At 38.0% G+C, this 18,516-nt stretch overlaps 1 protein-coding gene across 5 annotated transcripts in view; it reads left to right on the top strand.

Annotated features, from left to right (window-relative positions):
- Positions 1-18,516, top strand: part of HMG20A (high mobility group 20A) — a 78,434-nt gene that overhangs the window by 34,586 nt on the left and 25,332 nt on the right. For all 5 annotated transcript variants that reach the window (XM_006080700.4, XM_006080697.4, XM_025271488.3 and 2 more), the window contains one exon: positions 15,454-15,546. In XM_006080700.4, coding sequence (XP_006080762.1) covers positions 15,458-15,546 — 89 coding nt within the window. In that variant the 5' untranslated portion in view covers positions 15,454-15,457. The remainder of the gene's footprint in view (positions 1-15,453; positions 15,547-18,516) is intronic.

Raw genomic sequence — 18,516 nt, 5'->3', positions numbered from 1 at the left:
TTATGTATCTGTTCTTTTGACGTAACTATAACCTGTGTAATATACTTTCTCATAAATATTTCATAATTAGCATATATCATAATTAGCAAAAAAAATAGCTTTTAAATTTTATTATTTGCAGATAACATAATATTTGATCCACACAATATCTTTTTGAGTTAAATAGGGAAGGTATTATTAGCACCAATTTACATATGAGAGTATTGCAAGCAGAAATGCCTCTACTTGGTCCTGTAGTGGATTTCTGTTCTCCGCAGAAGTACTTGCTAACACAGACGAGTGAATGAAGTTCAGTTTAGTTCAGTTCAGTCACTCAGTCGTGTCCAACTCTTTGCGACCCCATGGACTGCAGCACACCAGGCCTCCCTGTCCCTTACCAATTCCTGGAGTTTACTCAAACTCATGTCCATTGAGTCAGTGATGCCATCCAACCATCTAATCCTCTGTCGTCCCCTTCACCTCCCTCCTTCAATCTTTCCCAGCATCAAGGTCTTTTCAAATAAATTAGTTCTTCGCATCAGGTGGCCAAAGTATTGGAGTTTCAGCTTCAACATCAGTCCTTCCAATGAACATTCCGGACTGATTTCCTTTAGGATGGACTGGTTGGATCTCCTTGAGATCCAAGGGACTCTCAAGAGTCTTCTCCAACACCACAGTTCAAAAGCACGAATTCTTCGGCACTCAGCTTTCTTTATAGTCCAACTCTCACATCCATACATGACCACTGGAAAAACCATAGCCTTGACTAGACGGACCTTTGTTGGCAAAGTAATGTCTCTGCTTTTGAAAATGCTGTCTAGGTTGGTCATAACTTTCCTTCCAAGGAGTAAGTGTCTTTTAATTTCATGGCTGCAATCACCATCTGCAGTGAATTTGGAGCCTAGAAAAATAAAGTCAGCCACTGTTTCCCCTGTTTCCCCATCTATTTCCCATGAAGTGATGGGACCGGATGCCATGATCTTCATTTTCTGAATGTTGAGCTTTAAGCCAACTTTTTCGCTCTCCACTTTCACTTTCATTAAGAGGCTTTTTAGTTCCTCTTCACTTTCTGCCATAAGGGTGGTGTCATCTGCATATCTGAGGTTATTGATATTTCTCCCGGCAATCTTGATTCCAGCTTGTGCTTCCTCCAGCCCAGCGTTTCTCATGATGTACTCTGCATATAAGTTAAATAAGCAGGGTGACAATATACAGCCTTGACGTACTCCTTTTTCTATTTGGAACCAGTCTGTTGTTCCATGTCCAGTTCTAACTGTTGCTTCCTGACCTACATAAAGATTTCTCAAGAGGCAGGTCAGGTGGTCTGGTATTCCCATCTCTTAAAGAATTTTCCACAGTTTATTGTGATTCACACAAAGGCTTTGGCATAGTCAGTAAAACAGAAATAGATGTTTTTCTGGAACTCTCTTGCATTTTCGATGGTCCAGCAGATGTTGGCAGTTTGATCTCTGGTTAACGTAGAAAGAAGAGCAAAACAAATTCTTATTTCCTGGACACAATCCTGCCTTACTGGACTAAGCGAGCCTTGAACAGCAATAGGCAACTCTGGAAATACAAATTTTGTCAGATTTTAGTAAATACACACTCACTCAGACACTAAGAATCTGGAGGTGATTTGATATGTCTGGTTACCCCTCAGAGTTACACCACTGCTAATAGGTTTTAAACTTGTTTTTGTTTCACCTGGAAACAAGGGAAACAAAATCAGTAGCTTGTAAATGGGAAAGATAACATCTAAGCCCTTGATTGGTAGCCTTAGAGCCTGGAGGCTCAGTGTACGAAGGGTGGAAACCTTTTCATATTGGGTAGAGTATTTTCAAATTAGGCAAAGTATTTAAAGGAAAAATGTTCTTGGGAAACTGCTCTTCTAGAGCTTTAAATGTGTCGTTTGAATTCTGTGGCTACTTGATTTACTTTCTGCAGTCGAGCATTATCAGCTTTAGGATTCAGAAGCAAAACGTAGCACAATATTTCAGAGTTTTAAGTTTACTCTCTTTCATTTAAACTCTTCTGTTAAACTGCAATTATGCCTTTTTGTTTTCTAGGGGAAACTGAATTTCAAAAGGAAAATATAGCAAAATCTGAGTTTTAAATATTCTCTTTCAGTTAATTTGTCCTGTTAGACTGCAATTGTGCCTATTTGTTTTGTGAGGAAAACTGTGAATTTTATTTTATTGTTCAAAGTAGTGAAGACCATTAACTGCTTTGACTCACAACAGCTCCTGGGGTTTTTTTGGTATTTTTGTCTTCACTTTTTGACTGAAGAAAACTTCCTACTACCTAAAGCTTCTGTTTTTTCTTTTAGGAATTCTTCCTAGAAAGAGAATTTAATTTGTATTAGATTAAACCGATTAAAATGAAGTTGATTCAAATGAACACTTTGATGGGATCTATTTCCTCTTATTATACTATAGTTTTTATAAGTGATCTCTGACTTTCTTTTCATCTTTTACTTTAAGTATTCATCAGCTTTAAGAGAATAAAAGGTTTGGAATTATTGATTGTAAAAGAAAGGAGCATTCTTTCCATCTCTTCTCTGCAGTGTTGTTTCACAGCTGCAAATTAGAGCTGAAGAAGCAGTGGAAAACATAACAAAATAAAAAAGCAGTGTTCTTTGGGCCCGTAAGGACCCTTGCCCTAGAACCGTTCACTGCTGAGTTTTTGTTTGGGTCAGTAGGTACTGAAGACTGTTGCTTCTGCTTTCTCATATATAGCTTTCCTCAGACGCCGGGCTGGAATAATTTTGTTTTAGAGCTAGAAAGGAATACTATCTCCCTCCTTAATATGACTCTGGATTCCAAACATGAAAGTACCCCAAGCTGAGTGTTCCTTCCCAGGTTTTACTCAATTAGTAGTTTCTGTTTCCTTCAGATCTCAATTTTCGGTGAGTTTATTATGATTATCAGTGGTTGTCTTAGGTGGTCACCCCATCTATTCAATTCATCTATATTTCTTTCCTGTTTTGTCATATATTTAAATAAATAAATAACTTTACACACATCAGCTACTACAGCCTTTGCATTTTTCTTACCATTTGCCCTTCTGTGCCTCACTAGATTACAAACCGTGAAAGGACAAGAATTTCTTCATGATTTTATTTACCTCTGTGTCTTTGGCACATAACACAGTGAGATATAATAAACTGTGAAAAGCATTGCTTTTCAGCTTTTTTAAAACTCATTTCCCTCTTGATAAACATAAAATTCCTCTAATCTGATATACTCTCTATGAGGGTATCACCAAGAAGTGAGTGAAAATATATACCTCATATGGCTTCCGAGATGAGTATGCCTGTCCTGTCATTGCCCTCCTCTGTCTACGTCCCTCTCACCCCTCCTCTACCTCATATACACCTTGTACTTTCCATAGTACCCCAGTGTCCCAGGATATTGTTTGGGAAAGTACACTAAGGAAGCAGTGCCAAGTTTTATTGGGTTACTTTAACTCTTAGTTCCAGCACTGGTCCAGAAGTTTCTTACTTGGGCAGTTATCTCTTTGTTTACTAATAATAAAAGCAGTGCTTTAACAGACTGTATAGGAAGGGCAACTTGGGACCATTAGGCACCAGGAAAAAGAAACCAAATACGTGGACTATGACCTCGAAAGGCAACACCCTCCTTGTAAAATAACAAATTTGCTTTGGCAGAGGAAAATGTTTTTTTTTTTTATTTTCTCCATATTATCAGTGTGCTTTAACCTGTGATACAAAACACTGTGTCTAGATGTTTCAGGTTGTTTTCTTTTCACACCATATTTTGTGTCCTGATGGTGATACATCTCCATCAAGATTTCATTGAGGGGAAAAAAAAATACATGTACAGGGATCAGACTGTCTAGAAAGAAATCTAAACCGTGCTCAGTTTCTTTTGATGATCTAGTGCTTATATTTTTTAGAAAATATATAATTCAAAAGTCTGCAAAACTTTTGCTTCAAAAAATCATAAACAACAGTAGAAAATTTATGTTTGTTTCTAACCCTGGCCTCTTCTTTCCACTTATCATGTTGTCTGAGAACAGTGTCTCTAGACCAAGGAGAACAACAGACTGTAAAATTCTGTAAAGCATAGCTGCACACCACTTGATACCAGGCACAATCTTAGTTACACGGTAAAGATACTCAAATGTTTGCTGTTGAAATATGAATTCTACAAGCACTTACCTTAAAAAGAGGCCCCCCCCCCAAAATTAATATATTGTCAGTATGTGTGCTGTGCTCAGTCGTGTCTGATTCTTTGTGACCCCATGGACTGTAGCCCGCCAGGCTGCCCTGTCCATGGGATTCTCCAGGCAAGAATACTGGAGTGGGTGGCCAATTCCTCCTCCAGGGGATCTTCCTGACCCAGGGATCAAACCTACATCTCCTGTATCTCCTACATGGCAGGCAGATTCTTTACTACTGAGCCATTGGAAAAGCCACCCTTTATCACTAAATAGGTTATAAAACTACAGCTGAAATAAATGCAGGGCATAGTAGATAGATTCTGTTTCTTATTCTGAACTGAGAGATTAGCTCTACCTTCAATATATATCAAGAATCTGACCACTTCTCATCACCTCCACTATCATCACTGTGATCCAATCCACCATTTTTTAGATGGATTATTGCAATAGATTCCTAAGTGATCACCTTCTATCCTTGATCCTCTTCAACTTTCATCCTGTTCTCAAAACTGCAGCCATAGTAATCTTATAAAAACGGTTGATTCCATCCCTTATCTGCTCAGAACTTTTTAGTGTCTTCACCATCTCAGAGTAAATGCCTGTCTTTACTATGAGTTACAAAGCTGTCTGTGGTCTGATCCCCTATAGCAGTCAGCCTCACCTACAGTGTGTGCCCCTAGTTCAGTCCAGCCGGATTTGCTGCCTCTTTCAGTCATACGAAGTGTACACCTTTGCTTGTGTTCCTCCTGCCTGAACTACTCTGTCCTCACATACATACATAGCTCTCGCCTTCCTCTCCTTTAGGTCTTTCCCCTGAGATTACCTCAGTGAAGACTTTTCCTGGCCTCTATTTAAAATTCCAGAATTCTCTTCCATTGAACTCTTCCTGGCCTCTTGCTTTGCTCTCTTTTTTTTACTTTGTACTTTTCACTATGTAACATTTTTCATTTTACTTTATCTTGGTTTTCGTCTGTGTTCCACTATACTAAGCTCTGTAAGGGTGGGAATTTTTGCCCGTTTTGCCTACTGCTGTATCCCCAGCACATATAAAGTGCCTAGAATGTTAGATACCAAAAAAAAAAAAAAATACTTGTTCAATGAATGAATACTTGTTGAGTGAATGGTTTCTCTATTATTTAGTTCCTAGACTAGCCTACTACCTTTTTTAAAAAAATTAATGATAGTCATAGTTATAAGAGCCTGGACTCAAGATTCTAGGAGAGCCACATTTTCTGCCCACTCCATCCAATACCCAGCCAAACACACACCTGTATGTACTTATTAGTTATTTAACAACCCTGAGCCTCAAACTCTAATTATATCCCCTAACCTACCCACCCCCAAAAAGTAAGTATTTAATTACTCCCAAATTACCTGACCTTATCTTTTGCCCCCTCATCTCCCACATCAAAACCTACAGTGAGCGAGTTCTTAACTGAATTTCACTTAACTGAACCCCAGTTAAGTGCCTGGTGGGATTAACCAGTGTTCTTACTCCCTCTGTAAAACATATTGATTAATGCCCACAGCCTGCTGAGTGTTCTTAGCTAAATGTTCACAGCTGGCAGATGGTTTTGTAGTAAGCCTTCATTCTTCCACTTGCCCTAGCTAAACTAACTGTCTGCATATAAAAATCAGTTGTATTTATTCCTCAGCCTCAGGGCTATCTTACAATAAACTGTATAATTAAATTAATTTTTAAATTAATGAACGTTATCTTACAGAGTTCCCATATACTCCATGTCCCCATATGTGTACAACTTTTCCCACTCTCAACATCCCCTACCAGAGTGGTACCTGTGTTACAGTCAATAACAGTAACAGCCAGTTAAAGTCAGTTACAGTTAATAACAGCCTGCATTGACCCTTATCATTACCCAACTCCATAGTTTAGGTTTCATTCATGGTGTTGTACCTTCTGTGGGGTTTGACAAATGTATGACACACATCTATCATTCTAATATGTAGAATAGTTTCACAGCCCTAAAAATCCTTTGTGTTCTGCTTTTTCACTCCTGCCTCCCTCCAACCCCTCCCAACCACTCATCCTTTTTACTGTCTTTGTAGTTTTACCTTATCCAGAATGTAGTGTGATTGGAATTATACACTATGTAGCCTTTTCATATTGACTTCTTTAACTTTGTATTATGCATTTAAGTTTTCTCCATGTCCTTTCTTGGCTTAGTAACATTTCTTTTTGGCACTGAATAATATTCCATTATCTAGGTGTACCACAGTTTATCAACCCACCTACTGAAGGTGGTGTCCAAATTTTGACATTATGAATAAAGCTGCTATCAACACCCACATGCAAGTTTTTCATATGGAATAAGTTTTTAACTCCTTTAGGTAAGTACCAAGGAACACAGTTGCCAGTAAGAGTATGAGTAGTTTTGTAAGAAACTACCAAATGGTTTTCCAAAGTGGCTGTACCATTTTGCGTTCATTTCCACCAGCAATGAATTAAAGGTCCTGTTGTTCCATATCCTGGCCAGTATCTGGTGTTTGACACTGTTTTAGATCTTAACTGTTCTATAGATGTGTAGTGGTATCTCGTTTTCATTTTCAACTCCCTACTGACATGATATTAAATATCTTTTCATATGCTGCTTGCCATCTGTACATAGGCACTGGTGAGGAGTCTGTTCAGATCTTTTGTTTATATTTTACTTGGGATGCTCCTTTCCTTATTGTTGAGTTTTAAGAGTTCTTTGTATATTTTGGATAAATGTCTTTATCAGATGTATCTTCTGCAAATAGACTTCCTGAAGGCCATGGCTTGTCTTCTCATTCTTTTGGCATTGTCTTTCATGGAGCAAAGGTTTTTCATTTTATAGTTTTGCATTTTACATTTAGGTTTATGATTCATTTTAAGTTAATACTTGCGAAAGGTATAAATAAGGTCTGTGTCAAGTTTTGTTGTTGTTGTTTTGTGGGGGGAGGTTTGTACATGGATGTCCATTGTTCCAGCACCATTTATTGAAAATACTATTTTTATTTCATTGTTTTGTGTTTGCTCTTTTGTCAAAGATCAGTTGACTATATATATTTATTTCTAGCCAGGATTTCTATTCTGTTTCAGTAATTTGTCTTTTCTTTCACCAGTACACACTGTCTTGATTATTGTAGCTTAATAGGAAGTCTTGAAGTTGAGTGGTGTCAGTCCTTCAACTTTGTTGTTCTCCTTCAATATTGACTTGGCTATTCTGAGTCTTTTGCCTCTCCATATAAATTTTAGAATCATTTTACTTTTATTCACAAAATCACTTGCTGGGATTTGTATTGGGATTGAGTAATCTGTAGCTCAAGCTGGGAAGAACTGACATCTTTACAATTTTGAGTCTTCCTATCATGAACATGGGATATTTTTCCATTTATTTAGTCCTTCTTTGATATCTTTCATCTGAGTTTTGTAGTTTTCCTTATAGAGGTCTTGTAAAATATTTTGTAAGATTTATACATAAGTACTTCATTTGGGAGGATGCTAATATAAATGGTAACATGTTTTTAATTTCAAGTTTCAACTTATACATTGCTAGTATATAGAAAAGCAATTGAACTTAATATACAATTGACCCTTGAACAACATGGGTCTTAGTGATGCTGATCCTCTGCGTAGGAGGAGACTAAACAACATGCTACTAAAAAACCAATAAGTCAATGAAGAAATCAAAGAAGAAATTCGAAAATACCTTGAGACAAATGAAAACAGAAATACAACTTTCCAAAATCTATGGGACTCAGCTAAAGCATTTCTAAGAGGGATGTTTATAGCAATTCAAGGCCTACCTCAAGAAATAAGAAAAATCTCAAACAAACAACCTAACTCTCCATCTAGAAGAATTAGAAACAGAAGAACAAAGCCCAAAGTGAGCAGAAGGAAGGAAATAAGAAAAATCACAGTAAAAATACCAGGAAAAAAAGAGAGAAAAGATCAATGAAACTATGATCTGGCTTTTTGAAAAGATACAATTGATAAACCTTTAACCAGACTCATTAAGGAAGAAAAAGAGGGGACCCAAATCAACAAAATTAGAACTGAAAAAGGAAAAGTTACAACTGATATTACAGAAATACAAACAGCCATAGGAGAATACTATGAACAATACAATGAATACAGTGACAAACTGGACAACCTCAAAGAAATAGCTAGATTCTAAGACTGAATCAGGAAGAAGTAGAAAATCTGAACAGACTGATTTCTGGTACTGAAATTTAATCAGTAATTAAAAACTCAACAAATAAAAGTCCAAGACCAGATGGCATCACAGGGGAATTCTATAAAACATCTAAAGAAGAGTTAATGTCTATCCATCTCAAACTGTTCCACAAAATTGAAAGGGAGGGAATACTCTCAAACTCATTCTACAAGGCCAGCATTGCCCTGATACCCAAGCCAGACAGAGATATTGCAAAAAAAGAAAGTTACAGGCCAATATTCCTGATGAACATAGATGGTAAAATCCTCAACAAAATATTAGCAAACTGAATTTAATAGTATGTAGAAATGACCATACATCATGATCAAGTGAGATTTATTCTAAGAATGCAGAGATGGTTCAGTATTTACAAACCAGTCAGTATGTTTCCCCATATTAACAAAATGAAGGATGAAGATCACATGATCATCTCAAAATCTCAGTAAAATAATTTAAAAATTCATGATAAGAACTCTAAACAAAGTGGGTATGGAGGGAACGTACCTCAGCATAATAAAAGCCGTTTATGACAAACCCACAGCTAGTATCATACTCAGTGGTGAAATGTTGAAAGCTTTTCCTCTGTGATCAGGAACAGACAAGGAGGCCCACTCTGGCCATTTCTAATTAACTTATATTGGAAGCCCTAGCCACAGCAATCAGACAAGAAAAAGAAAAGACATCCAAACTGTAAAAGAAGAAGTAAAACTGTCAGATGACATGATACGATATATAGAAAACCCTAACAACCCCACCAAAAAAAAAAAAAAAAAACTATTAGAACTAATAAGTGAATTCAGTTAAGTGCAGGATACAGTATTAATATACTGAAATCTATTGTGTTTCTCTACACTGGTGGTTCAGACAGTAAAGAAGCTGCCTGCAATGTGGGAGACCCAGGTTCGATCCCTGGATCAAGAAGATCCTCTGGCTAAGTGAATGGCAACCCACTCCAGTATTGTTGCCTGGAAAATTCTATGGACAGAGGAGCCTGGCAGGCTACAGCCCATGGGGTTGCCAAGAGTCAGACGTGACTGAGCAACTAACAGTCATAAACTTCAGAAAGAGAAGTCAAAAAGAATTGCTATTTATAATGACATCAAAAAGAATAAAATATCTAGAAATAAATTTAATCAAGGAAGTGAAAGACTTATATTCTTAAAACTGTAAAATGTTTATAAAGGAAACTGCTGCTGCTGTTGCTAAGTCGCTTCAGTCATGTCTGACTCTGTGCGACCCCATAGATGGCAGCCCACAAGGATACAAACCCCATCCCTGGGGTTCTCCAGGCAAGAACACTGGAGTGGGTTGCCATTTCCTTCTCCAGGGGATCTTCCCCCTCCCAGGGATTGAACCTGGATCTCCTGCATTGCAGGCAAACTCTTTACCCACTGAGCCACCAGGGATTGTTAAAATGACCATACTACCCAAAACAGTCTACAGATTTAATGTAATTCCTATTAAAATACTGATGACATTTGTAACAGAACTAGAATAAATAATTCTAAAATTTATATTGAACCACAAAAGACCCTAAACAGCCAAAGCAGTCTTGAGAAAAAAGAACAAAGCTGGAGGATCATGCTGTTTGACTTCAGACTATACTACAAAACTTCAGTAATCAAAGCAATATGGTACTGGCACAGAAACAGACACACAGATCAAAGGAACAAAGTAGCCCACAGATAAACCCACACACATATGGACAATTAGTCTGTGACAAGGGAGGCAAGAATATGTAATGAGGGAAAGACAGGCTCCTCAGTAAACTGGACAGCTACATGTAAAAGAATGAAATTAGAACGTTCTTTCACAATGTGTACAAAAATAAACTCAAATGGATTAAAGACCTAAATATAAGACCTGAAACTATAAAACTCATAGAAGAAAACATAGGCAGTGGACTCTTTGACATTGGTCTTAGTGATGTTTTTTTGAATCTGCAAGGGAAACAGAAGTGGGAAACAAAAAATCAACAAGTGGAACCTAATCAAGCTTAAAAGCTTTTGCACAGGAAAGAAAACCATCAACAAAACAGAAGGCAACCTACTGAATAAATGGAAGAAGATATCTGCAGATGATATGTTTGATAAGGGGTTAATATCCAAAATATATAAAGAACTCATACAACTCAATTTAAAAAAAAGCCAAATTTAAAAATGAACAGAGGACCTAGATAAGCATTTTTCCAGAGAAGACGTACAGATGGCCAACAGGCACATTGAAAAGATGCTCAACATCACTAGTCATCAGGGTACTGCAAATCAAAACTACAATGAGATATCATCTCACATTTGTCAGAAAGGCAAGAAATAATATGTTGACAGGATGTGGAGAAGAGAGAACCCTAGCCCACCATTGGTAGGAATGTAAATTGGTATAGTCACTATAGAAAACAGTAACACAGATTTCTCAAAAACTAAAAATAGAACTACCATACAACCCAGCAGTGGAACTGCTGGGTATTTATTTAAAGAAAACAGAAACACTATTTGAAAAGATATATGCACCCCAACATTCATAGCAGCATTATTTATAATAGCCAGGATATGGAAGCATCCTAAATGTTCATCAAAAAATGAATGGATAAAGAAGATATGGTATGTATACAAAGGAATATTACTCAGTCTTTTAAAAAAACAATTGCCATTTGTAACAATATGGATGGACCTGGGGTGTTATGCTTAATAAAACAGAGAAAGACAAATACTGTATGTTTTCACTTATATGAGGAATTTTTTAAATAAGTGAATATAACAAAACAGAAATAGACTGACAGCTACTGATAACAAACTAGTTTTAGTAGAGGAGAGGAATGGGTGGGAAGGGCTAAAATAGGTGGAAGGGCTAAAATAGGCTGAGGGGACTAAGAGATACAAACTACTAGGTATAAAATAAATAAGTTACAAGGATGTAATGTATGTTGTTTGAATGTTGCTGTTTTTCAGTTGCTAAGTCGTGTCTGACTCTTTGTGACGGCATGGACTGTAGCATGCCAGGCTCCTCTGTCCTCCACTACTACCAGAGTTTGCTCAAATTCATGTCCATTGGGTTGATAATACTGTCTAACCATCTCATCCTCTGCCACCCCCTTCTCCTTTTGCCTTCAGTCTTTCCCAGAATCTTTTTCAGTCTTTCCAGGGTCTTTTCTAGTGAGTCAGCTCTTCACATCAGGTGGCCAAAACTTCAGCATTCCCTCCTTCAGAAGGAATATTGGAAGGAATATTCCTTCCAATGAATATTCAGGTTTGATTTCCTTTAGGATAGCCTGGTGTGATCTCTTTGGTAAAACTCAGAGTTGATATACATCTAGGGTATAGAAGAATAACATGGCAAAGAAATTGAGTGTTGGCAAAAAAAAAAATTGAAGTGAAGCTATAGAATCTAAGCTACACAGAGTAGGGAAAATTAAGAGTCAACAAATAGAGGTTTGTGAGGTTAAAGGTCAGTTGTAGTAGAATGGGGCTTCCCAGGTGATGAAGTGGCAAAAAATCCACCTGCCATCCCTGGGTTAGGAAGATCCTCTGGAGAAGGGAATGGCTACCCACTCCAGTATTCTTGCCTGGAGAATTCCATGGACAGAGGAGCCTGGTGGGCTACAGTCCATGACATCACAAGAGTCAGACCAATTAAGCATGCACGCTCATGCACATTGTAGAACTGAAATGACAGGAGGTAATGATCAGAGACTGGTATAGCCAAGTAACATGACTTTTAAAGGAACTGGACATTTTACATAAGGGCTGTAGTATGGGGAAATGAGGGCAGAATCCCACCTCTCAACTCTGATGTGTGTACAGTTGGGGCCGGTGTGGTAGGGAAGGACTATGATGTGTCTCCATGAGAGGGCTTGATGAAGTGGGATTAACGTAGGCGAAGTAGGGAAAGAGCACTTGCAAAGAGCCAACTCCAGAAAACACAAGTACAAATTATCCTTGCAGCATTGTCCAGCATATTCAGAATAATGTAGTCTCATTGGTGAGGTCATTCTTTTGTTGGGAAAGGCTACTATTAGTAGAAAAGCTTAGTTGAAGAACATTTCTTAAGCTCTACCTGAGTTCCTTTATTCTGGCCCTGTATTGACCAAAGACATGTTCTGAGTATTATTAGTGGCTTAATGTAATTTGTGTTAAAAATTTTTGTAATTGCTATTAAAATGTCTTAAATTGGCACTCTGTTTTATACATCAGGCTTTTTTTTTTTTTCCCAGTGAGTATTAGTATTAGTACTAGAAGGGATTTTTTCATTTCCAAAGCCACAGTCAAAGTGTCAGCCCCAAGGTAATATATTTTTGAAGCCTCCAGGTGGAATCCTTCTGTGGATGAATCCCTTCTGCAAGAAAACATCTGCATGATATACTTGTTTCTGTAAAATTAAGTGGAAAACCAAACTTGTATATTGCCTTGCCTTTGTGCGTATTTCTCTTCTTTCCCCTTCCAGAGCAGTATTCATTACACAGCTTAAGTGCTTTGCATAGAATTTCCGAGTTCAGTACAACCCCTGTACTGGGACGTTATCAGGCACAGATGCTACACTGAAGGGCTTTCGGCCATCAGTGGCTTGGTAACTGTGATTCAGTGTGAATCACCCCCTCATGGACCATATGAAAGCAGATTCTTAAAGGATCTCAGCCAATTCTCGGGAATCATTTTATTTTCCAACTTACTGGACTAGTTTAGAGGCCTTTGAGTTTCACTGGACTTTTTCTTCATTTCCTTCTTTTGTTGATTTTGGCCCCTTAACCTTCCACCCACTTTATTACTCACTCATTTCTTAGGGACCTGACTATTCAGTAACACTAGAGAAACTATATCTGAAACCATATGGGTTGAGTAAAACACACTTAAGAGGGAGGAAAAAAGCAACAACAACAAGAAATGTGTGTTCTCTGAACTTCCTTTGTTTATATGGTCTGTTTATGTGTTGTTAAGGTTGTGTTGTCCAGCTGCCTCCCCATATTTCAAAAATGACTGAAGATATCTCGGAAACATTCTAAGAGGATCACATTGGCATAGTGAATGAGAAGACACCTCAGGGACTTCCCTGGCAGTCCGGTGATTAAGACAATGCAGGGCATGTGGGTTTGACCTCTCGTCAGGCTAGGATCCCAAATGCCTCACGACTAAAAAACCAAACCAAAACATAGAACAGAAACAGTAGTGTAACAAAAAAATAATAACTTTAAAAATGATCCATATAAAAAAAAAAAAGACACTTCATTTGTCCCCCACCAGATAATATATCTTCTTCTTAGGTTTAGATGGGATGTCAAGAGCTTCAAATGCTAAATCTTGAGGCTCTTGAGAAGTCCTTTACTTCTAAGGAGACTTATAGAAAGAAGCCAGTTAAATGAGTTCTTTTGAGGTTTGTGGATATATGCCTGGTTATTTGAATGTTTGTTTGTGGTTTATAATTAGGCTGTATGGCATCTAATTGATTAATTTTCTTTTGGTAAAATGAATATTGGTATAAGGTGATGTTAACAGCCCTTAAAGCCTGGATTCTCATCTAGTCTGTGCATAATGTGAATTAAAACATAAGCGCACTTGTGTCAAGATTATCCTAGAATGAATGGAACTGTGCACTATTTGTTAGAGCCCCTTATAAGCCCCCTTCTCTTGAGGGAATTGAAACGCATTAGCAAGATCCCTGCACATGGAACAAACTCCTTACTCTGTGGTTGAGTGGGAAGTTCCTCTCTGCCTTCCATGCTCTACCCACACTATAATGAGTGGTGAATATACAGAGATGCATTTTTTCACATTAAGCTATTTATGGAATTTGGTCTGCTAAGTAACAAAGAAATGAAAACAAGAAAATAAGTAAGAATAAGAAATAAATCAAGAGTGTTATCATTTTGGAAGTAAATTATGATATTGAGCTTCAGAATATGGCATCGGTGTCATGAGCATTTTCTTCATGTTGCCGCCTCGATGGGCTGGATCCTCGCTCTGCCTGGGCTCTGAGCCTTCCTTACAGTTGCTGTCCCACTAGGCCTCCTTAGCAGCAGCACCTGACAGAACTGCCGAGGGGCTCCCGAGTGAGTGCTCAGAACCGGCTTCTCCTTCTCCCAGTTGATTAAGGCACTTTTTTTCCTTGAGTGGTTTGCAGTTCCACTTAAGTGTCTGATGTTTGGGGTCACTGTTGAATGTTTTGTTTGAATATCGCTTTCACGGTGAATGGGAGGCTTCTGCTTTTAGCTCTGAGGGGCGAAGCCCTTGGTGTTAAGCCTTGAAAGGGAAAAATCTTTGTGTGTAGCGATATGCTAAATGAAATTACTCTCTTTGTCCTTTTATCCTTTCAGTCCGATAACCTCAAATTCTTGTGATTTGTTTGCTTTCTTCAGTTAAGCTTAGTTATTTCCTGTGTCCAGGTGCGTGCCATTTCCACTGCTGGTCATCATGGTGATGTGGAGCATATTTCTGACCTGGAAGTGTGGTTTCTTTAATTTTGAACCACATCAGTATGCCTTCCAGCCTCCACTTCCTTTGCATTATTTCCTTTTGGAAGGCTCAGTTTGTCACCATTTAATCTAAGGATGATTCATCTGGGACTGAGAACTCATAATGTTGTAATAACAATACCTTTCTTTGTTTAATAATACTCAAAGCACTTACCATCTTAGCCTTTCTCTATTTATGAAGCACTTTCAGTTTAATCCTTCACAATAACCCTGTGGGTTAAGTCAGCAATTTGGTCTGTGTCTAAGATGGTGAAATTGTATCTCAAAGAGGTTGAATAGCTTGTTCAGGGTTGCAGTGCTTCTGAGTTTACTCTGCTTAATGATTTTTACAGAAAATACAGAATAGTTTTGAAGATATTCTGAATGAACAAAAAGGAATTTTCCAAACTGTGTCCTGATTTTTAAAATCTGATTTTACCCTGGTCAGTTGGTAAGATCAGGGTTAAAAGCCCATTAACCATAAAGTTTAAATTGATGTGTCCAAGTCAAGAAAATATTTAGGTCAGTTTCTCTTCTGCTGCTGATGTGATAAAGGTTAAGGAAGGCTGGCTCTTAAATATGTGCAACTTGAACTGGAAATAATTAAGCCATTATTTTTTTTTTTTTTTTTTAATTTTCTCTTCCTTCCAGAGAGATGGAAACCTTGATGACTAGTTCCACTCTGCCTCCCCTTTTTGCAGATGAAGATGGCTCCAAGGAGAGTAATGATCTGGCTTCAACTGGGTAAGCAGCTGCTTTGGGACACTGGGCCTCTGCCTAGGCTTCAAAACAGATTCTGATAATGTATAAGGTGCTAAAGAGGTCGTCTTATATCATAAAAATAGAAGGTACGTTTTTTATGCTTTGCCAAGAGAATGGGAGCTGTTGTAAACTGCTTTGATATCTACATTCAGCCATCATTTGCAATGCTGGTTCCTGTGAACTGGAACAGCAGTACTGTGGGATCTAGGAAACAGGACTCCTCGCTGCATGATCACCATTAAGGAAATACCTGCCACAGGGCTAGCTGTGAAAAGCAAATTCATTTTCTGTCTGAATTGCCACAAATATTAAAATAATTTTTTCCCCAAACATCAGATTTTTTTAAGATCAGATTTTTAGTTATGGTTGTTTATTCAGGATGCCTAGGAGCTCTAGCTTACTTCTCTTCCTCCCAGCACACACCACCCCCAACACCCCAACTCCTTTCTTTGGTATTTTTGGGCACATATATGAAGAAATATAGAAAAGGGCTAATAGCAATAGTCCCTCTTCCATTGACAATCTCTGTTCCACTTGAATGTTTATCTTTTCTATTTAGACATTATTTGCCAAGGAAGAAATGTATTCATTAATAGATTGAAGTGCTAGCTAATCCCTAAGATGAATTATTTTAATATCCTTTAGAGCTCTTTAAAAATAGACTCCTCTTTATAATTCCGTTTCCTTCCCTGATATTCTTTACTCATTAATATCTGCCATCTGACTCTATTCAGATGAAACTGTTCTCCAAGACTTTGCTAAAAGCTGCCTACTTGCTGAATCCAGTTTGTACAGTAAAAATGTTCTGAGTGTCTGCTGAGTGTGCCAGGCACCATTCTAGGTGCTAAATATTAAGCAGAATAACCAAAACATACAAAAATTACAAAAATTCTAACCCCTGTTCTACTGGGAAAGTCAGACAATAGAAAGTATAAAGAAGTGAGCTGCATAATACATTGATAACAACTATGGATTAAAAAATAAAGTCAGGAAGGGGAACAGGAAGGGCTTGGGGTGCCATTCTAGATAAGATGGCCCGGAAAGGCTTTACAAGTGACTCGAATAAAAACCTGAAGAAAGTAAAGTAACTACCTGCATTATGGGCAAAGATTATTCCAGGCAGAGGGAAATAGTGAGTGGGAAAGCCTTGAGGTAGGAGTGTTTCTTCCTTTCAGAAATAGCCGAGAGGCCAGTATGACTGGAGCAGAGTATACCAGGGGGAGGGGTAATAGGCTTCATCAGTATGTTTCTCAAACTTTAATGCACTTATGAATTGCCTAGACATCTTATTAAAATGCAAATGCTGAGTCAGAAGGTCTGAGTTAAGACCAGAGATTCTACGTTCTATTAAGTTCCCAGATGATACCAGTGCCACTGGTGTGAGAACAGTACTTTGAGTAGCAAGGGACTAGATCCTGTAGGAGCCTATGGGTCAGAGGAATCGCTTTAACTGTCCCTCTGAGTGAGGTGTGAAAGTGTGAGGAGGTTTTGCACAAAATGATGTGATCTGACATTTTTAAATAGTATCCCTGTGGCTGATATATAGAGAAAAGAGTGAAGAGAGCAGGGACTGAAGCAGGAGACCAGTTTGGGTTCTAAAATAACTCGAGAGATGACTCAAAGGACTTCACTAGTGACAACAGTATTTTTGGCAGAGTAGTAGGGAAAAAAACCTCATTAGAGTGGGTTTCAAGGATTATAGGAATGGGGAGTGGTGAAAAGTGTAGAATTCTAGATATATTTTGAAGATAAACCAAACAGGATTTGCCTGAAAGACCAGATGAGATGTGAGAAAGGAGGAAAAAGCAGTCAAAGACAAGCTCCAAAATTTTGGCTTAAGCAACCTGAAGGGATAGAATTGCCATTACATTAGATGGCACATACTAAGCAAGTGGAGGAGGGAATGTTAGATCGGTTTTGGAGATTTTAAAATTGAGATGCTTATTAGATATCCAAGCAGAGATGTCAGATAGGCAGCTTGACACAGAGCTCTAAAGTTCCAGGCTATCTAGGTTGAAAAAAGAAACTTTGGAGTTGATCAGCATATTACAGCTGACACTTAAGGCTGTGAAACTGGTTGAGATCATCAGACGAATGAGCACTGTGTAGGGAGAAAAGAGAAGAGACCTGACACTTGAACTTGGGGAGATTCCAGCATTTACAAGTCAGGGAGAAGAGGAAGAGTCAGCAAAGAAGACTCAAGGGGGTACCTAAAAAGGTATCAGAAAAACCAGGGGTGTGCAGGGTCCTGGGAAGCAGGTAAAAAATGTACTTCAAGGGAAAGGAAGAGATGAACTATGTCAAATACTTCTGAAAGATCAGGTAAGATGAGGTCTGAGAAATGACATTGGATTTAGTATGGAGGTCATTGGTGATCTTGACAAGAGTTGTAAACATTTTTCTCCTTTGGGTTGGGTTTAAGATAGAATGAAGGAAGACAAAGTCAATAACTATAAACATTTCTTCCCAATACAAACAACTAAAAGTCAGTAAGTGCCCCTCATCCATGTTTTCACTTTCCATGGGTTCTGTTACCTACCACGATCAGCCACAGTTGGAAAATACTAAATGGAAAATTTTAGAAATAAACAGTTCATAAGTTTTAAAGTGCCCACTATTCTGAATAGTATGATAAAATCTCACACTGTCCCACCTGTGTCCTGCCTGGGACTTGAATCTTCACTTTGTCCCGTGTATCCCACCTGTTAGTCACTTGGTGGTTGCCTCTGTTATCCTATTGACTGTCACAGTATCTCAGTGCTTGTGTTCAAGTAACATTTATTTTACTTAATAATGGCTCTAAAGAGCAAAAGTAGTGGTGCTGTCAATTCAGATATGCCAAAGAGAAGCCGTAATGTGCTTTCTTTAAGTGAAAAGGTGAGAGTTCTTGACTTAATAAGGAAAGGAAAAAAAAAAAAAAATATGCTGAGGTTACTGAGATCTGTGTTAAGA

This window comes from Bubalus bubalis, chromosome 20 (assembly GCF_019923935.1).
Source record: "Bubalus bubalis isolate 160015118507 breed Murrah chromosome 20, NDDB_SH_1, whole genome shotgun sequence".
Taxonomy (NCBI): domain Eukaryota; kingdom Metazoa; phylum Chordata; class Mammalia; order Artiodactyla; family Bovidae; genus Bubalus; species Bubalus bubalis.
Note: the sequence above shows the minus strand (reverse complement) of the source record. Positions and strands in the feature narration are given on the sequence as shown.